Raw genomic sequence first — 23,453 nt, forward strand, 5'->3', positions numbered from 1 at the left:
TGCCAAACAAAATCGAGCTAAGTTTGAACACCGTGGACTCATGGGCCAATGTATTTCAACTAAAACTCAATAAAGAAAAACCACATTGTCTTGTCCTCTCATTCCAACACAACACGGACAACCCCACAAGCATAGACACCCCAGGTCACACCCTCCCTATTTCAGACAGCCTGAAAATCCTCGGCGTCATAATAGACTGCAACCTTACACTGGAGAGCCAAGTAAAATCCACCACAAAGAAAATGTTCCACTCAATATGGAAGCTCAAACGCATGAAACAATATTTCCCGAGGGATACCTTTCACAACTTGATACAATCAATGGTAATAAGCCACCTAGACTACTGCAATGGAATCTATGCAGAATGCAAAGAACAAACCTTAAAGAAACTGCAGACTGCTCAAACCACGGCATTCAGACTCATATTTGGAAAAACGCGATTCGAAAGCACAAAACCCCTCCGCGAAAAACTACACTGGCTCCCAATCAAAGAATGCATTACCTTTAAAATCTGCACCATGGTCCACAAAATTCTCCATGGCAAAGCGCCCGGGTACATGACAGACTTAAATTGACCTACCAATCAGAAACGCCTCCGATTCAACTCGATCACATCTAAACCTACATTACCCAAGTTGCAAAAACTTCTGGAAAATACTAAAAACCACCCTGTTCAAAAAAGCATACCCTCCCGATCTTAGGAGCCAACTTTTCAAAATTATTGGGTGTGCTAAGCCCAGTGGAAATAACCCCTTCCTGGACACATACAAGGAATTTTCTCAATATTAGGGGTGCTCAAGCACCCACAGAGTCGGCTCCTATGCTCCCGATTCAACCTAAAGGACTGACCATGGATACATAAGAAAACTGAAGCATGTATGAACACAATGCTACTCTCCCACCTTATGACTATTACTGTGACTTTACCATTTAAATTACATCTTTCACAACATCACATTGTTATTTGTTCACACCAGAAACGGCAAACGCCTTTCCGGTACTATGTAAGCCACATTGAGCCTGCAAATAGGTGGGAAAATGTGGGATACAAATGTAACAAATAAATAAAATAAAGATATAGGTCAGGAAGTGAAGGAGAAGAAAAAAAGAAATAGTGAATAGACAGGAGGCCCTAGAAACAGAGTTTGGAGAACAGAACTGTGCTGGTAGCACAGGCCAACAGCACCAGAGACAGGGAACAAGATGATTAGAAAGATAAAATCTCTAGACAACAAAGGTAAGATAAATTATTTTATTTTTAGTTTAGTAATTGAAATACATCAGTTTGAGAATTTATATCTGCTATCTATATATCACACTGTATGGGAGGAAATGCGAGGGAGCGCTTTATAAGATCAATCGTGCGATTGAAAATTTTAATCGATATACAGCCCTTTTCCCCTTCACATCTCTTCCTGGTCTGTAGCCAGACATCAAATGATAACTGGCTGATTTGTCAAGAGGTATTTCATCTGGGGGAGGAAATGCTTTTTATTTTAAGCAGGGTATAAATTATAAAATTTAAAAAAAAAATACATTTTTGTTAAGTTTTAAAGACTCCATTCATACATAATGCAATGGTAACTCCAGGTTCTGCTGCTATGCTTGTGTGTGGCAAGCATGTGATCCCTACAGAGCAAGCATGGCTAACAGGTGAGCAAAGTCGTCATTGTGTGGCAACAGAATCAATCATCTTTCCCAAGACTGCTGGAGCCCCTGCATCTCCACCCATCACCCTCCCTATACCCTATCTTAACTAACAGTAGGTATAAACATCTATGATATATACATTAAGTAAAAGGCTCTGGGGCGAGGTGCTTTCATACAGAACAGATTTCCAGCTAGTACTCAGCTCACTGTCACTGCAGGGAATTCTCAAAAAAAAAAAAAAAAAAAGAGAAATTAACAGTATGCAAATCCTGAACTACTACTTAGGCTAAGGTAGGGGAATTTAAAACACTGGAAATCAAAGCAGAATTTATATATTTAAACCAGGAGAGGACAAACAAAACCAAACTTTCACAGAGAATTCAGGTGTGAATCAGAGTATAGTGGTTAAAATTTCCTGAGAGCTTTGCCGTTTGGTAAGTGGTTAGAATCTTATGATTAGACTGGCAGCTTAAAAGACAGTGAACTTGGTAACCTATAACAGCTGGGTAAAAAAGGAAAACATAGTCCATACCAGCTAACTGTCTTTTCCTTAAGTCCAACCACACCAGTTCATAACACATGGGCCATGCCCTTCAGAGAGATGGAGATAGACTTGAGGGCTGTGAACCTTGCTCTTTAAAACGCTTGCACTTGAGCATGCCTATAACAAAGTAAAAAGTCACTTTCCTAAAAACAATAAGGAAATGCATACCAGAGGTAACCCAGAGCATCCTCCAGTGCTCTTCCATGCCTTGAGATGCAAATTAAACTTGCAACCAAACTAAACAAGTATCTTCCAGAATGGGACTCTGTACTTGTTTGGTTGGACTTTATTTTCTTTGCTTAACAGGTTAAGACTAAATTTTCCCTTTAGACCAGCCCAAAATGCTCAAGATGTAATAAGGCACCTTTACAACCAAGTGGCATGAAGAAACTCCTACTCTAAGCACCCTGGCACCAAAGGCCGCATCTTCTCTGGAATGAACATCTGCTCCAGTAGTGATTGGGAAAAGCACACAACAATGCTCAAACCACAGTGCTACAAATCTCCACTGGAGACACAGCGTGAAATTCTGCCCTAGATGACACTGCACCCCCACCCCGGATGAATGTTGCCGAAGATCATTAGGAGAATACAAGCTGACATAATTGGTTCCTTAAGCCAATGAACAATAGTCAACTTCATTGTGGCTTCATATTTCTTCACATCTGTGGAGAGTACAAGCATCACTGGTCACCTCAAGATAGTGCAAAGTGCTCTATGCACATCCAAAAGGCAGAGAATGAAAATCATTTCAATTTTCTTTCCTAGATAAGGGCAATATCACCATTTGATTGTCACAGAAAGGCAACACCACCATCAGAAAAAACACGAAACAAACAGCAACAATGAGAGGGGTGCGATTAGATTGTAAGCTCTGTCGAACAGGGGCTGTCTCCATGTTCAAGTGTACAGCGCTACGTCCATCCAGTAGTGATATATAAATTACAAGCAGTAGTAATAGTAGCTATCCAGTCTTTTGCATTGAGTGTCACATGTATGATTACCTCCCAGTTGGTGAAAAGGATACACGTGTGTACTCAATGCAAAGAGCTCCTAGCTCTCAGAGAATGAGTTCATTGTCTTGAGGCTAGAATAGTAGACTTGGAGGAGCTGAGGGAGATGGAGAAGTACATAGAAGAGGACTACAGGTGACTTTGTAGAGAAGTACCACCTCCAGTCTGGCAGCTTAGCTAGTCTGGAAGAGAGAGGTCTCCTATAAGGAGAGCATCACCCTGGTGAAGTAGGAAGTAATCCTGTGGCCAGGACCTGGTGCAATATTCTCTCATACCGAGGACGTCTCACCAGGAGCTTTTGCCCAGGAGAGAACGGTTAGGACAGCTGTTGTAGTTGAACTTTAAATCAGGCACGGACGTAGATTAAAAATACTATCATGGAAGCCCAGACCAGTTGTATTTCATGTATTGAAGTTGCAAAGAAGAGAAAATGACAGCCAGCAGGGTTGAAAGGTGAAATGAAAGAAGCTATTAGAGGCAAAAGAGCAGCCTTCAAAGAATGGATAAAGGATCCGAATGAAGAAAATAAGAAGTAACAAGCACTGTCACGCTAGATGCAAAGCATTGATAAAGTCTGAAAAAGAATATGAAGAAAAACCTGCCGCGGTGATAAAAACTCATAGTAACTTTTTTCATGTACATCAAAAGTAGAAAGCCTGTGAGAGAATCAGTGGGACCATTAAATCATGATGGAGCAAAGGGGCACTCAGTGAGGACAAGGCCATAGAAGAGAGTGAATGAATTCTTTCCTTCGTTCTTTAAAAAAGAAGACATAAGAGATCTACCTGTACCTTCTGGTTTTCAAGGGTGACAATGCGGAGGAAATGAAAGAAATCCTGGTGAACCTGGAAGACGTAGTGAGCCAGATTAGAGAACGATAAATCACCTGGACCAAATGGTATACACCCCAGAGTACTGAAAGAGCTCAAACATGAAATTGCTGATCTGCTGATGGTGATCTGTAATCTATCGTTAAAATTGTCTGCAGTACCTGAAGATTGGAGGATGGTTAATGTAACGCCAAGTTTTAAAAAAGGTTTCAGGGGTGACCCGGGAAACTACAGACCGATAAGCATGACTTCAGTATCAGGCAAAACAATTATAAAGAATAAAATTATGGAACACAAAGACAAACATGGTTTAATGGGACAGAGTCAGCATGGTTTCAGCCAAGTCTTGACTCACAAATATGCTTCATTTCTTTGAAGGCATGAATAAACATGTACAGTGGGGGAAATAAGTATTTGATCCCTTGCTGATTTTGTAAGTTTGCCCACTGAGAAAGACATGAGCAGCCCATAATTGAAGGGTAGGTTATTGGTAACAGTGAGAGATAGCACATCACAAATTAAATCCGGAAAATCACATTGTGGAAAGTATATGAATTTATTTGCATTCTGCAGAGGGAAATAAGTATTTGATCCCCCACCAACCAGTAAGAGATCTGGCCCCTACAGACCAGGTAGATGCTCCAAATCAACTCGTTACCTGCATGACAGACAGCTGTCGGCAATGGTCACCTGTATGAAAGACACCTGTCCACAGACTCAGTGAATCAGTCAGACTCTAACCTCTACAAAATGGCCAAGAGCAAGGAGCTGTCTAAGGATGTCAGGGACAAGATCATACACCTGCACAAGGCTGGAATGGGCTACAAAACCATCAGTAAGACGCTGGGCGAGAAGGAGACAACTGTTGGTGCCATAGTAAGAAAATGGAAGAAGTACAAAATGACTGTCAATCGACAAAGATCTGGGGCTCCACGCAAAATCTCACCTCGTGGGGTATCCTTGATCATGAGGAAGGTTAGAAATCAGCCTACAACTACAAGGGGGGAACTTGTCAATGATCTCAAGGCAGCTGGGACCACTGTCACCACGAAAACCATTGGTAACACATTACGACATAACGGATTGCAATCCTGCAGTGCCCGCAAGGTCCCCCTGCTCCGGAAGGCACATGTGACGGCCCGTCTGAAGTTTGCCAGTGAACACCTGGATGATGCCGAGAGTGATTGGGAGAAGGTGCTGTGGTCAGATGAGACAAAAATTGAGCTCTTTGGCATGAACTCAACTCGCCGTGTTTGGAGGAAGAGAAATGCTGCCTATGACCCAAAGAACACCGTCCCCACTGTCAAGCATGGAGGTGGAAATGTTATGTTTTGGGGGTGTTTCTCTGCTAAGGGCACAGGACTACTTCACCGCATCAATGGGAGAATGGATGGGGCCATGTACCGTACAATTCTGAGTGACAACCTCCTTCCTTCCACCAGGGCCTTAAAAATGGGTCGTGGCTGGGTCTTCCAGCACGACAATGACCCAAAACATACAGCCAAGGCAACAAAGGAGTGGCTCAGGAAGAAGCACATTAGGGTCATGGAGTGGCCTAGCCAGTCACCAGACCTTAATCCCATTGAAAACTTATGGAGGGAGCTGAAGCTGCGAGTTGCCAAGCGACAGCCCAGAACTCTTAATGATTTAGAGATGATCTGCAAAGAGGAGTGGACCAAAATTCCTCCTGACATGTGTGCAAACCTCATCATCAACTACAGAAGACGTCTGACCGCTGTGCTTGCCAACAAGGGTTTTGCCACCAAGTATTAGGTCTTGTTTGCCAGAGGGATTAAATACTTATTTCCCTCTGCAGAATGCAAATAAATTCATATACTTTCCACAATGTGATTTTCCGGATTTAATTTGTGATGTGCTATCTCTCACTGTTACCAATAACCTACCCTTCAATTATGGGCTGCTCATGTCTTTGTCAGTGGGCAAACTTACAAAATCAGCAAGGGATCAAATACTTATTTCCCCCACTGTAGATAACGGTGAGCTGATTTATAGATTTTCAGAAAGCTTTTGACAAAGGTCCTCATGACAGACTCCTGAGAAAATTAAAAAGTCATGGGATAAGTGGCAATATCCTCCTGTGGATTAGAAATTGGTTATTGGACTGAAAACAGAGGGCAGAATTAAATGGCCATTTTTCTCAATGGAGGACGGTGAACAGTGGCGTGCCGCAGGGATTTGCACTGGGACCGGTGCTATTTAACATATTTATAAATGTTATGGAAATCAGAACAATGAGCGAGGTGATTAAATTTGCAGAGGACAGAAAACTATTCAAAGTTGTCGAAACACATGAAGATGGTGAAAAATTGCAGGAAGACCTTAGGAAATTGGAAGACAGGGCATCCAAATGGCAGATGAAAATTAATGTGGACAAATAAAAAGTAATGCACATTGGGAAGAAAAATAGAAATAAATAACTAATCAATCAAGCAAGTGCCTGCCATTCGGCTTTCACCTTTTTCCTGTCAAAACACAGCTTTCTTTTCGGATTATTGAAATTCAGTTTCCTCCCCTTTTCATGGAGCGTTCCCCTGGTGGGGTAATGAATTCAGGCACAGACACACACTTCCCAGCCTGACCCCAATACTTTCTCTCTACCCTGTTCCCAGCATTGTCCTCAAAAAACAGATATGTGGTAACCCTAGGAAGAGGGTATTAGAGAATGAGAGCGGAACAACTGCACAGCTGCAATCCATGTTTCTCCCCACCAGTCTCTGAGCCCTCATCCTGATCCAACAGCAAGAAAGAACTGTCTGACCTGCAGCCTATTCATTTAATGGATGGAGGTATTTCTCCCCCTCCCTTAAGTGCCCCCGTGAACCGATCACTTACAATAACCTCGGCAACGGTGGCTAGTCTGCATGTTGGGTTTTGTGGCTGTAGCTCTTGGAATTTGGACACTGACAAACACACGCGTCTGATTTATATATATAGATTAGCGTAAACCCAACTGGCGTACCTACATTTAGAAATGCCCATTTAAGCCAAGTGAAACACTGCTGTAAACTGTGCACCTAACAAAACTTATAGCATGCATAAGTTGGAGACATATCCATGCCCCCCAAGTACACCTCCCTTGCAGAGCTGTTATTCGACATACAGAGAACAAAGTGTATTACGTGGTTTGTAAAACTAACAGTGAATTAAAAAAAACATACAAAGATCAGCATAGTAAATCCTAGATATCTCAAATCCATTCTGAGTTAAGCAGTAACATGACAAAATGCTGTAATACTTTTCATTGGGCTCTCTTCACACTGGTGATCACTTAGAACATCTACTCTAATTTCTACCCTAATTTCTACCTGGAAACAGCCAGCAAAGATTGGATTTATGTATCAAGATAGAATGGCAACTAAGCAATCTGGTGGATTTAATCCTATGCTCTCAGCTTACGCTATCCTCTCATGGCCTCCTGATAAGGCCACAAGACAGCCAAGCGTCTGCACACTCATATTACAAGAAGTTAAACAAACAGAACCAGATCCAGAGAGCTTTTCAATAATACCTGAATTCTTAAAACAGACATGCTTTGAAAACACAATTTAAATGCATGATAGAGGTCTATAAAATAATGAGTGGAGTGCAATGGGTTGATGTGAATCGCTCATTTACTCTTTCCAAAAATACTAGGACTAGGGGGCAAGAAGGTAAAGCTACAAAGTAGTAAATTTAAAACGAATCGGAGAAAATATTTCTTCACTCAACGTGTAATTAAACTCTGGAATTCGTTGCCAGATAAGGTAGTAAAAGCAGTTAGCTTAGTGGGGTTTTAAAAAGGTTTGGATGGCTTCCTAAAGGAAAAGTCCATAGATCATTATTAAAATGGACTTGGGGAAAATCCACTGCTTATTTCTAGAATAAGCAGGATAAAATGTTTTGGGATCTTGACAGGTACTTGTGACCTGGATTGGACACTGTTGGAAACAGGATGCTGGGCTTGATGGACCTTTGGTCTGTACCAGTGTGGCAATACTTATGTACCACCCTTCCCCACATTAAAAAAAAAATCATTTCAATCTACACTAATCCAGAGTACTATCCCACACTTACTTTGTCTGTTTTTAATGGAAGCTAATTCTTCTTGAACAGTCTGGTCTGTGGATCTAGCAAAGGCCTCTGCTGTGGCACAGTACCCATGATGCACCAGGTAAGACGATACCATCCTAAAGAAGAAGAGACACCTGAAAAAACTCAGACATCAAAACCTTCAGACTACAAAAAAAAAACAAACGATCACTGAAAGAGTTTATGACTACAATATTATAGGCAAGAACATTCACACTGAAAACACATGAGATCGATTCACAGCTCTCCACGGGGAGAGCTAATACATTGTGTCTCACTATCAATGGGATTCATACTTCATACGTAGATAGCAGGTGTTGAAGAGAGTCACAGTCTATGGCTCCCTTTTGAGGGCTGTCACTGTGCTGGCTGGTTTAAAGAAAGAAGGGTGAGGGCCTAATCAAGAGAAAAAAAAAAAGAACCCCCCCAAAAAAACAAAACAAAAAACCAAACAAACAAACAAACAAACCCTGGTTAACAATGAAGACAGGCCAATGGTGCCTCAACAATATATAAAATACCACAAGTAATTATATCTAAAGGCCATGGGATTGCTGTAATAAAACATTGAAAATAAATTCTGTATTTGTTGTAGATCTGTAAAGACTTCAACTATCTAGAAAATTAGAATTCGGGGGGGGGGGGGGGGGGAGAGAGAAATGGTAGCCCCCATCTAACAAACCAAATTTAATTAAATGAACTTGATAAGTTTTAATGGAAAGTATGTTAACACAGGATAAGAATGATGAATCAACTGTTACAACTCACGTTGCATAAGCATTGAGGTAAGATTGATAAACCCTAAGTTCCATATAAAATCACTATTTTAATATCAAATTGTAGAACATTAATTGCTATGGATGTGATACATGGCGACAAGATGACTGCACAGTTTGGTTTAGCATGTAGAGGCCACAAAACGTCACATTACTGTTGCTTCCAATGCAGGAGAGCCTATGAGCTTTTCCTTTTGGCTGTAACTGGGGTACCTTAGTTTTATACAATTAGTGGGTTGTTTCAGCGTCCTCTCCCCCTTTCTTTTCTTCTTTAATAGCCCCCTACCCCAAGCAACTTCAATACTGAATCTTTTCACCATCAGAAGGTGTTGCTATGACAGTGAGTCATCCTCCCTGTCTCCCCAGGGTTTGAGGGCATCACTCTGTGGCTACACCACTCAAGTTCTGTGGCAGAAAGATTTATCCCCAAGTATTCTATTCCACACTGCTACAGCACAGTCAAGCGGATCTGCTTCCCCTTCAATGGTTTTAAAAATTCATTTTGGTAGAACTACATTATTAAATCTCAAACTCAGAGCACAAACTGGTGCATGCAGACAATATCAGTGAATGATCTGAGGGAATAATCTGAAATAGAGTTACACCAATCTAGCTTTGAAAGCATTGCTCACTGCAAGGTAACAGCATAGGGACCGTCGATTTTATAACCTGTAAAATCATATACTTTCTGCTTATTCAACCAGCGATTATACAAGTACCTTACCTGTTTGTGCGCCTTACATTTTAGAGCAATCTTCTGCAATGAACTTACTTTTGAATCATGGTCTGCCACTCGCCTTCTTTGTCCCCTAGAGGAAATCTATCAATCTGAGCTTGTGTTTTGGTTCTCCACTCTCGCATATAGTCTTCTATATCAAACACAAATGGATGTTGCCCAAAATTGGTATCCACCACTTCTCCTGGGGTCTGGAGTCCCACTGTGGGATACAGGTTTGGCTGCAAGACATTGGTTAGAAGTAAATGATTTCCTTCAATGGCAGCAACAGACTCCAAGACAAGACCTCACCAACTAAGTTTTTTAAAATTAGCCTTGCCAAAAGGCCACAGTACACAGGGGTAGGGTAATTTTATTAAAAAATGCTCCTGTATGTAAAAGGGCTTCTTAAAAATTACTCCACAGTGTACACGTACAAAACGATGCACGGTGACAAAACATGTCCTCTGATGCCACACACATGTGGAGAGGAGTGCAGTGGAGTCACAAAGTCGGTACTTTCTTTGTATCATATGCATGGTCATGCAAATTGCATATGCATGTTTACATCAGCTCCTAAGCTGGTGTAAATATTTGCAGCTTCAGCCTAGCCATGATTTCAGATGGCTTAATCCTAGTATTTTATGAAGACACATAGGTGCCAACGTGCCTTTACAAAATTGTCTAAGAAGATAAAGGGTATATGTTTTTAGTCTGTAATAAAATTATCCCTCTAATATACTTCAGAAGATAAGCAAAAAGGACACCATGTTAGATACTTTTGAATCTATTCAACTAATGGATTTATTCATTGAAATAACCAATGAAATAGTATATATAAAAGAACAGGTCTCACTCCCTTCCCGCCCTTGACCTGACCTGTATATCCTGCAGCAGCCCTGGGAGGTACACAAATACAAATCTCTGGAACAAAGCCCAAGTAAACTTGTCATTTTAAAATCAGAGGCATAAAAAGATATGCAAACATTCCACCTAATGCCATATTTGAAGAAAATTGAAATGTTTATGGTGAAAACATTGGCTTGATTCCAGTAGGGCCCTGAGCTCCTCTCAAGTGGGATGCACATCCATCACTCGAAGGACAGCATATTTTCAAAGCACTTAGCCTTCCAAAGTTCCATAGGTTTCTATGGAACTTTGGAAGGCTAAGTGCTTTGAAAATATGCCTCACTTTGTCTCATGTCCTAACAGTGCACTATATAGCTTTCCATCTGGACAATGCAGTTTTTAAACTGTCTATGTATGAGCTCCCCCTCCAGTCTCCAAGCTCAAATTAACCAAGAACTATACTTCTGGAGGTCTGAACACTTTTCAAAGACACAAAAAAGGTAATCACAAATATTATCAATGCATTTAAGGAAAAAAAAATTTGTGAGATCACTAGTTTTTCTAAAGCCTCATGAAAGAAATCCTCCCAATGGACTAGTTTTGTGTATACCATGACTGCAATGAACCTCACTCCTAAGCCAGAGTATGTGGAGTATGATCTCAGTCTCAACTTTACTGCTAACATTTGCTGTAATACTTGCATCATGCCAAGGAACTTCTTTCTGGAGGTCATAAGATGTATAGACAACTTTTCAAGGTGTGCTTGAAAAGCCCTTTTAATCAAGCCTGCGACACACAAAATGGTGGGAAATGCTTGAAATAATTCTGTGTCTCTGGTCTCTGACTGTATTTCTTGGTACCTGAGGATCTTTTCTCTCTCCACACAGTTCACAGAATAAATCGCTTGGTACTGAGAACTTTTTCATCAATGCAGCTCTTGTGTTTTTCTCCTTCACCACTATTTCTGGTTTTCTTGCATCCAACATTTAAATCAGTTGAAATGAGAATATCCAAAGCAATTACAACATTTTCATTCCTCCCCAATGATGAGTACATGGTGATGTTCACTCAAGCAATCAGGCAGTGTAGCTGGATTGGTCTAAGGGGCCATTTCTACCAGCAAAGAAAAGCCATGTTAAACCCTTCCTACTGCACTCAGATCTGGTCCAGATGCCAAAGCAAATGCAACTTATACTGTATTAAACCACTTCTTCTGTTATAAAAAATAAAAAAAGGGGGGATGCTGTGGGTGGCTATAAAAAAAAGGGACGCTATTGGTAATATTGGTTGAATTATGCCGAATAAACTTGCAGAATTTGCAAACTTTGTGCGTACAATTTTGACATTTTTTTCCACAGAATTTTGGTGCAGAATCAGCAAGAATAATAATTGCAGGGTTTCTAATGAAGGGCAGCAGTAGGTTTCTGCAGTATAAAATGAAAAGACTTTCATACTATCTGTCCTTTAGAGACTTCCATAAAAGTGCACACACCTGGAAGGAAACAGCCCTATCAAAATACAAATAAGGACAGTTAATGAGAAGCAAATATGCCAGACTGTTCTGCCACACACTGTGTCCATTCATTTTGCACTAGTAGATTTACTACTCGGGGATAACTGCACCATATCCATAGGTAAGGTTACGCAGGGCTTTATAGTCTGTGGTGTGCAAAGTCTGGTTTTCAGGATAGCCAATATAATTTCATGTTAACCTGCCTTATTGGTGTGAGAATCAATTTTATATAGTTATCTACTTAATTAGTTGTATTTTCATGTGTTTACTTTATAAAACACTAGTGTTAAGTGTGAAAGAATGCACTGCCACACATTTAGGTACTAACACACCAGCTCCATGGCATGTAAGTGTGAATTTTGCCCATGCTCCACACAAACTCCATCCATATGCATACCCATAGTGAAAGTACATGCCATGAATTTTACATGTGTACTTTCACGTTGGCCTTTCATTTGAAAATATTTAAAAAAAAAACTATACACATAAATGACAAATATTGATTTGTATTATGAATGCTTTGATGGTTCTCTCAAAAGCTGTATATCAATTCTAATAAAAACTTAAAATAATCAGCATATATGCGCGTTCTTGGTACCTAAATTAGGCAGCTCCTTATAAAATTACCCCATAAATATGCAGATGTCTCATGAACATTGCTGTTTATATCCTGCCAACCCACACTGGTCTGTAGCCCTCAAAAGCCAGATCTGCAGACCCTTGCAGTATGTATTAAGCGTTCTAAGTGAATTGAAGAAGTGGTTCTAACAGGTTTCAGATTTCTACATTTCACCAGTACTATAAAAAAAGAAAAAAAAATTCTCTCTACAAAAAGGTTAAAAAGCTGAGGAGAGGGGCACATTATAATTTCTCAAAGAATGTTTTCAAGCAGGCATTCACATAGAAAAATCTTTCTGTTCAAGAGAGAAAATGAATAATTCATAAAGGTATAAAACTTACCGGTAGATCTGTGAAAGCAATGCCTGCAATGAGACAAATACACACTAATTTAGCACCCAAAGTATAATTTTTATTTTAAAAAAATTCTAAGAAAAAAAACACATTTTCTTACGTAGCTTTTCCTTTTTAAAGCAAGTTTTGAATTCGGGATCTGAACCTGAGACACACTATAAAGCCAGCACTACATAAAATGAAAAGGGACCTGTAGTACCTTCTTCCCCCTCCAAGAGGTAAAGTACTTAGAGCAGCATTTTTCAACCAGTGTGCCGCGGCTGATCCCCAGATGTGCTATGGGAGTTGGGCCAGCTTAATTTGTGCCAGAATGGAGTAAGGTTTCTTGTCTCTAGCAGTCGGTGGCAGAGAGAAGTGATTCATACAGCCTGTTTGCATCAAACATGGATCCTTCTCTCCGATTTAACTTCTTGCTTTCATGCAGGTGGGAAGTGTCAGGTACAACGCTCCAGGGCTGATAAGAGTAAGCTGTATGAATTGCTGCTTGCTGCCACCGACCACTAGAGACTTTTAAAAGATACACCAGTGGGGGGGGGGGGGGGGGGGGGGGGGGTGTCAAGACATACAAGAGGAGATGTCTGATTGTCATCTGGAGAGGGGATAGGAAGCACAGAAACAGGACTATTTTTGTAGGGGGAAGAGAATGTAAATGCTGGACTATTTCTGAGGGAGGGGGAGACAAGATAAAATGCTGGACCACATGTGGGGGTGTGAGTGAGGCAAAAGATAAAATGCTGGACCACATGTGGGTGTGTGAGTGAGGCAGAAGATAAAATGCTGGACCACGTGTGGGGGTGTGAGTGAGGCAAAAGAAAAACAAGAAGCTTTGCTTGTAAGTGGGCTGCCACAATTACAAGATACTTGGTGAACTCTCGAAGTCCAAAAGGGAGGATTTTGAACTGACAGTGTTTGTTTTGCAGGGTAAAGTGAAGGTATTACCTGCATTTAGGATGAATTGGTATATGTGTTTAATATCCTCAAGATTTTCATATACAGGCTTTCTATACAAAAAAAAACAAAGTGGTTAAGTGGTCAAAGTTGCTTGCTTTCTCTCTGGTAAGGCCTAGAATAAGTCTGCTGTTGGATTTGGACTTGTTTTGCTCGTCTTACAAATGGAAGGATGCTCCTTTTCATAACTGAGAACCTTTATCTATATTGAGTTGTGCTTGTTCATATAGGAGGTTGACATAGGCTCTGAGGTTAGAACAAAGATGCTGCAGGGTTATACAATGATCTTTGATGGTTTAAATACTTGAAAAGTACTGATGCATAAACAGATTTTTTCCAGAGATGGGTAAACGGCAAAACTAGGGGACATGTAGTGACGTTGTGGAGTGGTAGACTTAGGAGTAATGTCACAAAATATATTTTTTTACATAGAAACTGATTGATGCCTAGAATGGCCTCCCGAGGGAGGTAGTGAAGATAAAACAGTGACAGAATTCAAAAAGGTGCGAGATAAACAGAGAGGACACCTATTTGAAGATGGTATAAAAACAAAACTTAAATGACTGTATGTATGTTGATATGTTGAATGGTGATAAGACAGTGACTGGCTGTGAGGAACTAAGGACAATACCAAGAGGACTTCTACGATCTTTGTACCACATATGGCAAGACAGATCAGGATAGGCTGGAGTGGCTTTTATGGCAACTCCAGTAGTTGGGCCATATGGACAATACTGGGCAGACTTCTACAGTCTTTGTCCTGAAAATGGCAAAGGAAGATCAGGATTATGTAAATGTATTTTATACCACATTCATTATTCATTTGGTTTAATCACAAATTGATGAGTGCGACTGTTGGGCAAACTAGATGGATTCTTCAAGCCTTATATGCTGGTCATCTACTACGTTTCCAAGACTATTTCTAACTTTTCTGTCAAAAGTTATCTTCAGTGCAAGGTGTACCCGCCCAACTTAACATGAACATCTCCTCTGAAATTTGAAAGCCATAACCAGGCAAGGTGTCTTGCTGCAATGGCTGATACTGAACTTCTAGAAGATATCATAAGCTGAACACATTTAGATGTAGTCCATACTCATTTGCCTCAGACAAAATGTAGTTCAGTTGGGTAGCACAGGAACTCAGGTGAAATTATTTGTACCTTTTGAACTAAGGTATTCATGGATAGGACTACATATAATTTATGACATAATCCTTGCAGAGCATGGCTCTTTGGAAGACTTTTTCCAACATGGTCCAAAAGCCTAGGGTATTGTCCCAGTGGCAACTCTGAATTTATGCATTTCTTTGCTTCTTACATCACTGATTTCACTACAACCAAGGTAAGAGCTATGTGTTGTTGAATCCACTCCTCCTACCCTCCCCAATGGCACATTCACATTTCTCTATCACCTCCTTCACTGTACGCCTGGAGCTGGCTCTCCCTCTCCCCTGCAGAGATCACATGGTAGGAGGAGGAGGAGGAGGAAGTGAACTACTGCCTCCTCTACCAGCTTAGACCAGCCTATTGATGTGAAACACAGGAACTCCCCCCCCCCCCCCCCCCCCCAGTTCACATAGAGGCATATTTTCAAAGCACTTAGCCTTCCAAAGTTCCATAGGTTTCTATGGAACTTTGGAAGGCTAAGTGCTTTGAAAATATGCCTCAGTCTAGTCTAAGCTGGCAGAGGAGGCAGAAGTGACCCAATGTGCAGCAGTTCACTTCCTCTTTCTCCTGCTGCACGATCTCTACAGGGAAGTTCGGGGAGGGTAGAGACCCAATGCCAGCACCAGGCAGAACTCTGCAAAATTCTGTATGTTCTGCGGGGCAGAAGAATTCTGTGCAATTCTGAGTTGCACAGTTATGCAGAATTCCCCCTGAAAAATCTATTGCCAATAGGTTTCCACCAGCTTTACCAATATTAGACCATTCATCTTTACAAAACTGTTCAAGCACTGGCAAGTTCTTTGGGGATGTTCATGGAAAATAATCTTCAGGTCATGCCACAGATTTTTGACTGGACTGAGGTCAGGGTTCTGATTAGGCTGTTCCATAACGAGTCCACTGTGGTTTTGACTATGTGCTTTGGGTTGTCATCATGAGAAAAGGTGAACTTTTCTGTCCCGGTTTTAGCTTCTTACAGAGGGCAGCAGGTTTTCTTCAAAGACTTTTCTGTACTCTCTTCCATTCATCGTCCCCATTCTGTTCCTTCTCCCCTGACTAATGTAATTGAATCATCAGTACATTGTAAGCCACTTTGTGGGGTATAAATGTTCATAAATAAATAAATAAATATCCTGACAAATGCCTCAGTTTCCAGAACATGCTGCTGCTGCCACCATGCTCTTGAGTAGGGATGCTGCTCTCTGGGTGATATGCTGTGACCAGTCTGCATCAAACATAATGCTTTACATTCAGACCAAAAGTCTTATGTTAGTTTCTTCAGATCATAAAACCTTTTCCTTTATGGCTACAATATCTGACTGTTCCTTTGCATGCTTCAAATAATATTTCAGGTGTTTTTCTCTTGAGGAATGGCTCACTTCTTGCCACCCTCCCATACAGGCCAGATTTGTGAAATACTTGGGATATTGTCATCACATCCACACTTACACTAACCTGGACATCAAAGCCAGCAGCTCTTTCAGAAGATGCCATGGGCCTCTTGGTTACCTCCCTATCAGTCATCTCCTTGCTTGGTAGTAACATGCATCAGTGCTTCTCAACCTTCTCCTGGAAGTGCACCTAGCCACTTGGGTTTCAGCATTATCACAATGAATATATATATGAGATGATACATTTGCATATATAGGAGATTCAATGTATGCAAATCTTATGCATATTCATTTGGTAACACTGACAACATGATTGGCTAGGTATGCCTCCAGCAGAGGATGCCTTCCACTTCTTAAGTTTTAAACAATTTTTATTGAACACCTGAATATAATACATGACAACAATCTTATACATATATGCTCAAGTTTCCAACAATTTCAAACCTATTCTCTCCCCACCCCCCATCCCAAGCAACAATCAGAATTTGCAGGGTTTGGACTCTTATAACCCTCCAGACTGCAAACAGCAACATTTTAATCCCAGAATCCCTCCCTCACCCTCTATTAACAATTTATTGTATTATTATTCAACAATTGTTATTGATGAACAACTGTAAAATACAAACCAGTATGAGGAAAGGAACTTAACACACCTCAACAATAGAAATCATCAATTCCAGTTTTTAGAATAACCCCTTTAAGCTTCTCTCCCTAACTGCCCCCTCCCCCAACACATAAAACAATCAAAAAGACAATAAAGCTAGAAACCTGTCCCCCATCTCCCCTACCGACCCCCCCTCCACCTAACTGGAAGCTGAGTAGAACCTCACTGGAAAAAAAAAAAAAAAACATAGCACGAGAGCTATAGGTCATTAATAATGAGGCTGCGGCCCCTAAGATTTAAAACGGACAAACAGGGGTTCCATATGAGTAAAAAGTACTTTTTGCGTCTAAGAGTACCCTTCGCCTCCCTGGCCTCCCATGTGACCAAGAGGTGCACCTGGTTCTTCCAGTGCTATAAGGCCGGAGGGTCTGGTAACAGCCAATACTGTAAAATAACTTTCTGAGCCATCAGGCACAGCTTCCGACTTAAAAGAATAACAGATCCGAATAAGGGCACATCCAGCAAAAATTGCTCTACCGTTCCCCATACGTCCTGATCCAATAACCTTGACAAAAATCTCCTAATCTGTTCCCAAAAGCTCCAAATCCTGGGACATGCCAACAAAGCAAGAAAAAAGTGTGGCAAGGATGCCCGCATTTAGAGCAGGAAGACTCCCCTTCACCCCTCACATGAGCCAACTGAGCTTTGGGCATATATGCTCCAAGAATCACTCTATACCCACCCACATTCTCTGAGTCATGCATCAGTGGTCAAAGTATGGAGACCCTTAAGGGTGGCTATAACATCCCAGTGCTCCAGCGAGATCCCAGAGTCTATCACCATCTTTCTTTAGGACAGGAAAAATCCTTCCGAGACTGACCTTTCACCAGCCCCTATGGAGCTGCGAAATAGAAAGACCCTTGACCTCCACCTCTGGGGGAAAAAAAAAAAACCTCTCAAACCCGAGCCCCCACCTTAATCTCCAATAAAGATCTGCCCAGAGCAGACATATAAAGCTGGAGTTGTGCATATGCAAACTTATCGCTTTAAGCAGAACCCACCCTACCCTGCAAACTCTCAAAAGAAAGCATATTCCCCCCTCCCCCAACCACATATTCTAGCAGGGAAATCCCCTCCCGCTCCCAAATCTCAGAAGTGGGGTTATCCATCCACGGGGTAAACGCCCCATTCCCCCAAATAGAAAGCTGATCTGTGGTGTTTGCATTCCCACACACTCTCCCCACTAAAACCCTCCACATCTCACGCAATGGGCCTAGCAACACACTATGTCTAAGGTGGCAAGGCAACAGAGCAGCAGTACAGTGAATCAGGTAATAAAGATTGTATGGTGCATAGTACGCTCTTTCCAAGTCCAACGGTGCGTATATCTGGGTGTCCCCAAACCAATCTCCCAAATGCCGCAACAAACATGCCTGATTATAAAGCTTCAGATCTGGAACCCCCAGGCCTCCCTGTCTCCAATTCCCCAGCATAGTAGCCATTCTCATTTTTGTTTTTTTACCCGCCCAACAAAACTTGCCAAGGAGCCTATAAATACATCTCAAATCTCTCTGTAATAACCACAAACGTAAAACCTGAAGCACATATAACCATCTGGGAAACTGAACCATTTTCAAAAGGCTTATCCGCCCCACCAGTGACAAAGGAGGATCCCTCCAACCTGCCAAAGTCCGCCGTGTGCTGTCCAATAGGGCCCCCACATTGTCTGTACATCAGCTTAGAATCTATAGCCAGTCTAATACCTAGATATGTAAAATAGTCTGTCGCCCATCGAAGAGGAAACTCCAGTCCCCACAAGACCCGCACCTGTGGCGAGGAGGACAAGGCCTCTGATTTTTCCAAATTTAAGCGAAACCCCATGAAATCCCCATATTCACGAAAAGTCTCTAATAGCTTCAAGAGATTCCGAGGGCTCGTAAAATGAACTAAAATATCATCGGCGAAGGCCGCCACCTTAAAGCACTGTGACTCCATTTGCACATCTTGAATATCGGATTCGCATAATATCCCGAATGAGGGGTCCAATGATAACACAAAAAGCAGAGGCGAAAGGGGGCAACCCTGCCTCATACCCCTAAGCACCGGGAAGGATGAAGACATCAACCCATTCGCCAGTACCATTGCCTGGGGCGCCGAATATAACGCCCTGAGAACCGATACAAAGCAGCCTGAAAAACCATAAGCCACTAGAGAGGCAAACAAAATCCCACCGAACTCGGTCAAAGACTTTTTCAGCATCAAAACTAAGAATCGACAAAAAGTCCTTGCGTTGTCTATACTCCAAAGTCACCAGTATTCTCCGAAGATTCTTCGTGACCGAACGGCCACCTACAAAACCCACCTGCGTCTCATGAAGTAAACTGGGCAACAACCAAGCCAGATGATTTGCCATAATTTTCACCAATAGTTTAACTTCATAGTTTAAAAGAGAAAAAGGGCGATAAGATTTCAGCAACAAAGGGTCTCTACCAGGCTTGGGCAAAACAATAATATGCGGTAAAACAAGAGAATGCGGCAAAGCTTCTTGAGTACACTATCGTTTTGAAAAAATTAGTTAGAGGGGGAACCACCTCTGCCCCCATCCTATATAATAAAACGCACCTCCAACATTCTGAAGCCGAGAAAGTGAAGCCTTCAAGCCTTGAAGCATTCCTGCAACGTTCCGGAACTACGTGTCGTGAATTGAGGAGATGGAGCCTTACAGCGCGCACGAATGCTTCAAGGCTTCACTTTCTCTCTCACACACACTCACTCTCTGTCTCTCACATACACTCTATCTCACACACACAGACTCACACACACACTCTCTCTCACACACTCTCTCTCTGACACAAACACACACTCTGTCTCTCTCACTCATTCTCTCTCACATACACACTCCATCTCTCACCTACTCTCTCTCAAACATACACACTCCGAGGAAAGGGGGGCATGGAACTCGGAGGAGAGGGAGGGAGGCCTGGAACTCGGAGAGGGAGGGAGGGGGTCATGGAACTTGGAGCCCCACACACACTCACTCTCTCACATACACTCTCTCTCACACACACATACACTCTGTCTCTCTCACACACTCTCTCTCTCTGACACAAACACACACACTCTCTCTCACTCATTCCCTCTCTGACATACACACGCCATCTCTCACACACACTTTCTCTCTCTCTCTCTCTCTCTCAAACACACACACTTCGAGGAAAATCTTGCTACCGCCCGTTTCATTTGTGTCAGAAACGGGCCTTTTTTACTAGTAAGCTTATAAAATTCCGCCCGGAAGCCGTCTTCTCCAAGGGGTCTAAAGCAGAGGACTAATTTCTAACGCTACAGCCATTTCGTCTTCCTTTATCAGAGAATTCAAATAGTCTCTATCATCCTAAGGGAAGGCCTTCCACTTCTTAATAATCGTCCTGACTATACTCAGGCCAGTCAAGAGGTCTGCAATTCTTTGATACATGCTTTTCCACTATTTTGTCCAAGAGGTCTTTTGTCAACTCATAAGTGCTAAATATATCCTAGCATGGGCAACACCATCCAGTTCAACACAACTGGGACTAAGCCACTTGGTATTCATTTTTGAAGGTGACTGGTTACACCAGAGCTTATGATGTTTAGGATTGCTACAAAAGTACAAGGGGGTATGGATTTTATTTTCTATGGATTTCTGGAATATATTTTTCATTTGATTGTTGTGGATATTTCACATGTATATTTCATATGTATTTGAGTTCTAGACTATAAAGTAACAAAAAAGGTGAACATTTTGGTAGGTGTAAACTTTCTATTGCTGCTGTAACTATATAATTTCACGATTCACTGAATCCTAGGCATTCCAACTAAACACATCTTCAGGCACTCCATTCTACTTCCCAAATACACCTCCACTTTCATGTGTTTTGATATTTATGAAAACAAGAAAATAGCATTAAATTCACATGTCCTCCTTCCTTAAAACAAAACTGCAAACTAAGAGTTTGCCTAACTGTAAAAATCATCTAAATCTGATATAATACCAGAACAAGTTGTTTTCTACATATTTGACAACAGAAAAAGCAATAAAAGGTTCTCTCACTCTGTACCTAAACTATGGCCATTCTTGGTGTAGAAGCAGGTATTGTTGATGAGATTTACACAGCAGCCAATGACGTCACCAGTTGTAAAAGTTGGGCCATAAGGTTGTCCTGTCCCCGAGGAACAAAATGAGTGCCCATCGTCTCCATGGTAACCATAGGAATGCTTGTCCCAACCTAAAAGAACACACACAAACAAAAAAAACCATTCAAGAATTAATATTTAAAAACACCCCCTCCAATGGCCAACATATGCTGTTTTGATTGTACAACAAAGTTACTTACTACTACTACTTAACATTTCTAGAGCGCTACTAGGGTTACGCAGCGCTGTACAATTTAACAAAGAGAGACAGTCCCTGCTCAAAGAGCTTACAATCTAATAGACATCTAATCTAATACTTACCTGTAACAAGTGTTCTCCAAGGATAGTAGGATGAATACTTTTTTACTGGGCAACACCATCCAGTAGAGGCCAGAGTGAGAATACTCCCCAACTTCTTTTCCAGAAGCTCTTGGCAGCAACTCACGTGCTTTCTTGCCTGCCATCATTGTACAGGACTAGTTCAGTCTAATGTAAATAGCTTAAAGAATAGAATTCCAAGGAGAGGTGGGCAGGGTAGTAAGAATATTCATCCTGCTATTCTTGGAGGATACCTACTATAGGATAAGTAACTCTGCTTTCTCAGAGAACAAGTAGGGCGTAATCTTCTAACTACTGGGAATCTCTAGCTGCCAGGCTACCTGGAAATAAAAAGGGGAATCCAATTTAGGCCTGCAACAGGCAAGACCCATAACAAAGTATAAACTAATGTACTTTTTTTTTTTTTTTTTTTTAAAGATAGCCTGGAACTGAAATCACATGGGCCAGGAGGTAGAGTTGGATTTGGATTCTTGCCCCCAAATAGATTTTGAAGGACTTTCTGAGCAAACCAGCTGGTTGCATCAGGAGTCCTGTTCCAGACAGTAGTGAGATGTGAATGTGTGGACTAAGCTCAGCAAATTTCCTCTATAGAGGCTGTTCTCAGATGTGCCACTGACACAGCAATGGATGGCTCTGACATTGAGCCGTAACATGACCCTCCAGAATCAGCACAGCCTAGGAATAAGTAAAGGAAATACAGTCTGCTAGCTAATTTGAAAGTGTGCATTTTCCGATGGCAGTCTCTATCATATTTGAGCTTCAGTCTGCTCCAGATAGAAGACCAAGGTTCTCTAGCAGTCCAGAGTGTGCAATATGCTTTCACCATGATGGGCATGTGGCTTCAGGAGAAATGCTGGCAAAACAACTGACCAATTCAAATTGAATTTCAACACTACCTTAAGAATGAACTTTAGAATGCATATGCAAAACCACTCTATTGTTGTAAAACACTGTGTATGATGCTAGAGCCTGGAGCTTACTGACCCCGCAGGCTGAAGTGGCCACCACCAAAAATAAAAACCTTCCAGGTCAGCTAATACAGGTGACAGGTGTCAAGCGGCTCAAAAGGAGTTTTCATCAGTTGGTTTAGGACAATACTGAGATCTGATGACACCATAGGGGGTCAGATGGGAGGTTTCAGTAAAAGCAAGCCCTGCATGAAGCAAACAAGGCTGAGCTGAGATGGGTTTACCCTCTACATGGCGATAAGCTCCCGTTAAACTGAGCTGAACTCTTATGCAGCTGGTCTCGAGACCTGAGATACAAATGTAGAAAATATTCAATCAGTTTTTGCACAGAGCAGGAAAAAGGATTTAGGGCTTTGCCCTCACATCAGATGGCAAAACTCTTCCACTTTAAAATCACATGACCTCCTAATGGAATCTTTCCTGAATGCATGCAGGACCTGGGAGACACCCTCTAGTAAGTTCAGGGAGTCCATCTCTAATCTCTCATCCAAGCTGTGGGGGCTAGGGACTGCAGATCTATCATGGCCAGCAAGGCATGATCACAATCACGATTCCTCAATCCTATTTGAATTTCAGGCCAGTCTGGGGCAGAACAGACTTTCTTGTTGAGAGGAGTGGCAAAAAGGCCTATCGAGGGGGTGCCCCATTCTTGAAAGATCTTCTGGGCAATGCCCATGATTAGAGACCACTCCTGAGGTTGCATAACCTAGCTCAGTCTCTCTGGCATACAGTTGTCTTTCCCCCTCAGGCAAGTGGATCCGAGCATCATCCCGTGCAAGATGGCCCATTTCCACATCCTGACTGACTCCTGACATGGGGCAGGGGAGGAGGTTCGATCTCATACACCCCTGCTCGTTGACATAGTACTGACATAGCACTGCTATTGCTACTGTATGCTTTCTTCTATGTCTGACTCTCT

At 41.8% G+C, this 23,453-nt stretch overlaps 1 protein-coding gene across 1 annotated transcript in view; it reads right to left on the reverse strand.

Moving 5' to 3' along the window:
* The window catches only part of LOC115475454 (ran-binding protein 9), a 208,617-nt gene that overhangs the window by 61,999 nt on the left and 123,165 nt on the right, over nucleotides 1–23,453 (reverse strand). Inside the window, exons 4-7 of the mRNA XM_030211186.1 lie at nucleotides 21,152–21,319; nucleotides 12,940–12,962; nucleotides 9,675–9,859; nucleotides 8,112–8,224 (exon numbers count right to left, since the gene is read on the reverse strand). Of these exons, the coding sequence (XP_030067046.1) occupies nucleotides 8,112–8,224; nucleotides 9,675–9,859; nucleotides 12,940–12,962; nucleotides 21,152–21,319 (489 nt within the window). The remainder of the gene's footprint in view (nucleotides 1–8,111; nucleotides 8,225–9,674; nucleotides 9,860–12,939; nucleotides 12,963–21,151; nucleotides 21,320–23,453) is intronic.

The sequence above is a fragment of the Microcaecilia unicolor genome, chromosome 1, assembly GCF_901765095.1.
Source record: "Microcaecilia unicolor chromosome 1, aMicUni1.1, whole genome shotgun sequence".
In the NCBI taxonomy this organism is placed as follows: Eukaryota; Metazoa; Chordata; class Amphibia; order Gymnophiona; family Siphonopidae; genus Microcaecilia; species Microcaecilia unicolor.